The sequence below is a fragment of the Acomys minous genome, assembly GCF_964271855.1.
Source record: "Acomys minous genome assembly, chromosome: 5".
Taxonomy (NCBI): domain Eukaryota; kingdom Metazoa; phylum Chordata; class Mammalia; order Rodentia; family Muridae; genus Acomys; species Acomys minous.
Genome location: NC_140494.1, coordinates 21,792,634 through 21,799,290, shown reverse-complemented (window position 1 = coordinate 21,799,290; position 6,657 = coordinate 21,792,634). Strand labels below are relative to the sequence as shown.

The following is a 6,657-nucleotide window of genomic DNA, read 5'->3' as shown; positions in this document are numbered from 1 at the left end:
GAGGTACCAGGTTAAATGATTCACAGTTGTCCATCTGCAGGCAAGACACTATTTAACCACCTGTACATGTGTTCCAGGCTTAAAAAAGAAACCGATAACACAAACAAGAACTGGGAGAGGAAATTCCTCATTCTCAGGAACAGGTAGAGTGTGACGATCTGTACAAGTTCGCTTTGCAGAAAATCATCCACTGGTCCTTTCCTTTCATATAGTAACTAATGCTAAATGACCTCATGTAAATATGAAACGCAACATAGTTTGTCTAGAATAGAAAAGTATTCAAAGTCACATAAAAGAAAGAGGAATTTATGACTCTCATTCTCTAGTTTGTTGTTTCCACCCTGAATATAATCCGGCGTATGCATGCATCTTTCTCAGCAGCAGTTTGTACATAATGATGAAAATTGGTCTGCGTCATCTTCCCAAATTACTTCATGTACTAGCTCCTTTACTCACAAGTCCTTACCGCTCACCTTTTACATAATCGTTTAGTTTCCTCTTCCTGAATTGGCCTTTGCGAGATTCTGAGCCAGATATTGTAACTGACACAGGAGCAGGGAGGGAGGGAGGAAAGGGGGAGGAGAAAGTGAGGGGGAGTGGAGTAAGAAAGAAACTAAAATCCTATATAGCCATATCTAATGTTTGTATTGAATATAAATGTCATGTGACTAAAACTTCTTTCCCCTTTTATCCTATCATATGAGCATTAAAAAACGCATTTCCACTCCCTTGTTTCCACTTAATTTCCTCCATGTTTCTTATTTAGCACACTTTGGAAGTTTCTTTGCAAGAAACTTAATAGTGAAAGGTAGTGAGGGGCTGATAATAGGTCAGTGTGCTCAAGTTTGAAACCTATACATTACACTAGTATACTCCGTTCACTCTGCAGGCCGATGTGCGTTACACTAATATACCACATTCACTCTGCAGGCTGATAATACACTCTATTTGCCCTGTTTGTCACAAGCACATTCTACCTAATATGTGTAAAAAAAGAATCCTACACCTGATACTGAAACAGTTAGGGCAGGCTAGCAACCAAGATCTCATATGATACCAGAAACAATACCAGATGGGGACCACGAGTCTTCTCCTCAGGGAAAAATGTCTTCTCTGCGCCCCTGTTCAGGTCCATGTATCTGCTGGTGGCTATTTTGTGCTTTATGAAATGTGTGCTTTATATTTTTGTCTGTCTGATGCAAGGTCTCACTATACAACCCAAGTAGGTCTTGAATTCCCAGTAGCTGTCTTCTAACCTCCACATGTGCTCTGTGGCACACGCATGTCCATACACACAAACCTGTGCAGAGTAAAAGAAAAGCAAGAAATTATAGAGCAGTTGGAATATATGGGAAAATGAAGTGGGGAGTCTATAGGTACCAGGTGTGAGGTGAGGAAGCCAAATGCACCTACACACAAGCATGCACACTACACCTGAGCATGCATACTACACATAAGTGTGAAGACTACACACAGGTGTGCACACTACACATGAGGATGCACACTACACATGAGGATGCACACTACACATGATAAGCACACTATACATGAACATGCACAGTACATACGAGTATGCAGACTACAGATGAGCATGCATACTACACACAAGCATGCATACTACACACGAGTGTGCACACTACACATGAGTATACAGACTGCACACGAGTGTGCACACTGCACACATTACAAAGAATGAATAGAGAAGGAATTGACACTTTGGTAGTGAGGAATGTTCAGTCTACCATGGCCATCTTTTGGCCCCAAATATTTATGCCTCTCCTACACATAAAATGCTCTCCCAGGGCGCTTCAAGTCTTTCTCCCTTCACCCTATCCAATACAGTGTCAGCCCCAGTCTAAACCCTTTCTAAGACCTCAAAAGTCTTGATTTTCATGATCTAAATTCCTAATCATTGATGACTTCCTTGATTTCTAGTAGAATAGCATAGCCCAGACTCTCCTTGCACATTTGTTGCCTCGGATCTAGAAACAGACATTGCTTTTTTATTTTTTTCTAATTTTTTTCCTTTTAAAAATATATTTTATTAATTTATTCATATTACATCTCAATGGTTATCCCATCCCTTGTATCCTCCCATTCCTCCCTCCCTCCCATTTTCTCCTTACTCCCCTCCAATATGACTGTGACTGAGGGGGACCTCCTCCCCCTGTATATGTTCATAGGGTATAAGTCTCTTCTTGGTAGCCTGCTATCCTTCCTCTGAGTGCCACCAAGCCTCCCCATCCAGGGGACATGGTCAAATATGGGGCATCAGAGTTCAGGACTTTTACAAGAAACAGACATTTCTTAAAAATACCCTCATTCAGTGGAGCGTGGTGGCTCACACCTTTAATCCTAGCAAGCTGGAGGCAGAGACAGGTGGATCTCTGTGAGTTTCAGGACAGCCTGAACTACAAAGCTAGTCTAGGACAGCCAAGGCTACACAGAGAAACCCTGTCTCAAAACAAAACAAAACCTTCATTCATTTCAGTGAGAACCTACAGTCTGGGCTGGAAGGGAGGTTATTGCTATTAGCTGTATATTTTTTTCAGAGCTAGGATATGTAATTTTTAAGGAAAAAGAAACAGATTTAAATTAATATTTTTATGTTTTATTAGCAATATTTAAAATTGTTAATGTGGCCCTATCCACATGATATGTGCTGTTCTATCCTATGATGCCTACACATCTTACTATATCACTTCTTCTGTTGCAGCTTTCACGTCCTAAAGGATGAGATGTTCACTAGACACACCCTTTTCCGGCAATTTGCAATGATTGCTGACACCTCCTTCAATTATGTTGTAAGTACATAGAATCCTTAGATGGTCTTTGAATATATCTGTTTGTGTCTATAAAAGACACATATCCTTTATTGAACTCCTATCACATTATATGCTCTGGAGGTAACACATGTCAGTCACCCTACTAGCTACTGGGGAGCTAGGACAAAGTTCAGGGCCCCCAAAGAGCTCAGTTACTGTGAGACACAGATGTGTAAACAGAACTGTTATAATGACTCACTATGTAGACCAGGGTGGCCTTGAACTCATGAATATCTGCCTGCCTCTACTTTCCAAGTGTTGGGATTACAGGCATGTGCTACCATGACTGGCATGTAGGCATCAACTCTCGAAGGCTCCATTGTGTGTTAGTGCCACTTTGGAGATCATCTGACCTGTAGTTGAGACTTACCAGCTCTATTTCTATACCAAATTAAGAATAAATTTTTAAAAAATCACTCACTTTTGTAAGTGGTACTCTTTCATTCTGACAGAGTTGGACTTGATCTACAGGTCTCCTATGCTGTGGCCTGAGCTGGGTATATTGTGCCATCAAGATGATCTCCAATGTGGCATTAATTTATAATGATTTGAGTTGGAGCATCTCTATAGTGTCCAAGCTAGTATCAAACCTCTGGATTTAAACAGTCCTCTTGCCTTATCCACTCTTGGGTAGCTGGAACTCTGGGTGTACAGCACCATTGGTTGAAAGGAAAGCATTTTTTTCCAAATATATTTGAACAAATAGGTTAGAAGCTGAGTTCTCATGTCATAGTTGAGGAGTTGAAGAGTGTGATGGGTGTTCTTGGTTGTCAACTTGACTACATCTAGATGAAGCTAAAACCCAGGCAGCTGAGTACAACTGTGAGAGATTCCTGATTGAATCATTGAAGTGGGAAGAGCCACCTTAAACCTGGACCCTTTGAGGTGGGAAGAGCCACCTTAAATCTGGGCATGACTTCTGGTGGCATCCAACATAAAGAACATGGAAGAAGGTACCTCTCACTCCTTGCTTGCCTGTCCTGTTCTCACTGGCAGGCTCATGCCTTCACTGGCATTAGAGCTTACTTCTTTGGGATTCCAGTGTGTACCAAAACCCAGCTCTCTCTCTCTCTCTCTCACACACACACACACACACACACACACACACACACACCACCACCACCACCAACAACAACAACAACAACAACAACAACAACAACTCTAAATTGTTTCTGTAATGAACGTGTATAGACATATTTTCCTGGTTATTCTCTAAGCAATGCAATATAGCAGTCAGACTACAATCTGTAAGCCACTCTAATAAATCCCGTTTTTATATACATAGGGTCACTACATCGGTCTGTTTCCCTAGAGAAGCCTGACTAAGACAAGTCTGTCCATACACCTTTGCTTTGACTGTGATTTGCCCTGGACCCACAGTACTTGCCACTTGTGTCTTTCAGAAAGTTAAGCCCTTGTACGTGCACGCCACCATGAACATGTCGGAGCCATCCTCTCCTACAAATGCTTTTCAGTCCCCCATGGTAGGTCAACTGTTTTTCCCTATTAAACATTTAACCCGTTAATATCACTGAAGCTCACAAATGAAACTTTTCTGCTTAAGGTGCAGATGGATCCCAAGTTTGCGGAGATACCCGGTGACCAGGTGACCTTTACACACCTGCCAAACGGTAAGAACTCAGGGAGTGGGAGTAGAGGTGTTTCCCATAGGGCTAGCCTAGCACATGTGAGGCCCTGTCATCCCTCACAGCACCAAAGAGAAACAAGGTAAAAACCTGTTATTGCTAGAAAAAGAGGTCCGCACACAGAATGAGTACACGAAACATATTAAACCTCATTTTTTCCTCCTCTTCCCTCTCCTTCCTCTGAGCCTCAGTTTATAGCACAGGCTGGCCTCAGCCCTCACAGAAATCCTCCCTTTATTTCACTTTTCTTGTTTAGTTGAAGGCATTTGGTACTATAGTTACAATCAGGACTTCTCAGGCAATTTACAAACTTTATCCTTTTTTTTTTTTTAATTCTGACTACTGCTAGTTGAAAGTGAATTTTCTCCCTCTTCAAACTCAGAAGCTGTCTCAGTTAAAATTTCTTTTTACTAGACTGCAAAAAAGAATGAAAACACACACACACACACACACACACACACACACACACACACACAAACCCTAAAGCCAAAATTCTGGAGCTCTGGTTAAATGTCTGTTTATCCAATTTAATAATTAGCAGAAAAAGAAAGCTGTTTCTTGCAAATTTTTCTTTGATCAGTCCTTAACGAACTTCAAATAGGGTGTAGTTTTATGATACAATTTCTTTTGTTTATACGCATCTGTGAAATTTTTCCCTGAACTTGGAAACCAAAATAAATCTAAGGAAGAGTACTTGTGCTCAGGGCGAGAGGAGACACAGGTTCCCATCGGGGGTGCGCCTCAGTGGTAGAGTGTTTGCTTAGTGCCCATGAGACCCAACTGGGGAAGGGAAGCCATTCCTTAAAGCATATAACTTTGTAGAGCATAGTAAATGAGTAGCATTAACAAAATATAATTATGAGCATTGACCTTGACTGATCACTGACTGAGTGATTTGTCTGGCCTGTCTATAAATGGTTAATGAAGCTCTGAGCACGGGGGACACGTGTGACAAGAGCTTAAGTCCCAGTCTCTGCGCAAAGCGTGAAGAATCTCTTTTCCTGGGTGTCTGTGCAGGGGGGAACTGTTTCCTGTGGTTGTCTGCACTGTTGATATGGGGCCAGTGGTTGTCTTCTGAGGGACAAAGGGACCTTTGAGCAGTCACAGTGATGGGTGCCTCCCCCACTGACAATAGATTACAGCTGCGATCAGACTGGACTCCATAGCTGAGGAGACAGCACTGTTTAAAGATGTCGGTATTTGAATAATGAATTAGATGCGTTGAACTGTTACTAGTATGTAAGTTATTTCTAAAATATCTAATTGTACTTGTGCCTCATCACCAAAAAAAAATGTAGATTAGTAAATTCAGAGTTTGTTGTTGACCTAAATTTTGAATTAGGAAACTAAAACCACAGCAGTGCATTGCCACGCAATTCTGTTGAGGGCATTGCATCCACAGTTGACTTTCCAGGGCTGGTGATATAGCTCACTAGAGAGATTTTGCCTTGCATTCTCAAAGTGCTGGGTCACACACACACACACACACACACACACACACACACACACACACACACACACATAGCCCTAAGTAGTTTTTAATTGACTTTCCAGAGACAAGGAAGTTATTTTACAAAGGTCCACTTAAAGTATTAGCAGCACAGATAACTGGTGGCATGTGCGTGGTAAAGCGGCTCTTGCTGCAACGATCACTACCCATCCTTCCTCATCCTTGGGAACGCAAAATGCAGAGTTAGCTCTGCCTGGTCTCGCAAAAGTCCTCCAAAGAGGAAATATCTGTGGTTCCTAGGAAATAAAATGTTACTAGTATTTTCAAGCACTGATTCACAAATACGTACTAATGAGGCATTAGCTATACAGTTAATATGCATCTGAGCTATAAGCAAAGTTTTATCACTTTCTATACCATGAAGGTATGCACAAAAATGTATCTGGAACCGTGTGTGTGTGTGTGTGTGTGTGTGTGTGTGTGTGTGTGTTTTGCATATACATGAGTGTGTGATGTGTACACCCATGTATGTAGACTCAGAGGCCAGGGTGGGACATTGGGCATCTTCCCCTGTCACTCTCTGCTTTGTTGCAGGGAGACAGATGTCTCACTGAACTGGGCGCTGTGTCTTTGGCTATGCTGGCTGGTCAGCCTTTCTCAGGGTCCTCATGCTGGGCTTACAGGAACATGCAGCCACGCCTAAGTGTTACATGGTGCTTGGGATTTGAGCTCAGAT

At 42.0% G+C, this 6,657-nt stretch overlaps 1 protein-coding gene across 2 annotated transcripts in view; it reads left to right on the top strand.

Moving 5' to 3' along the window:
* LOC311598725 (uncharacterized protein C10orf67, mitochondrial) overlaps positions 1–6,657 on the top strand; it is a 153,250-nt gene that overhangs the window by 127,552 nt on the left and 19,041 nt on the right. For both annotated transcript variants that reach the window (XM_084784041.1, XM_084784042.1), the window contains exons 13-17: positions 1–3; positions 78–143; positions 2,717–2,804; positions 4,229–4,309; positions 4,390–4,456. The exon at positions 1–3 is cut by the window's left edge and continues 77 nt beyond it. In XM_084784041.1, coding sequence (XP_084640167.1) covers positions 1–3; positions 78–143; positions 2,717–2,804; positions 4,229–4,309; positions 4,390–4,456 — 305 coding nt within the window. The remainder of the gene's footprint in view (positions 4–77; positions 144–2,716; positions 2,805–4,228; positions 4,310–4,389; positions 4,457–6,657) is intronic.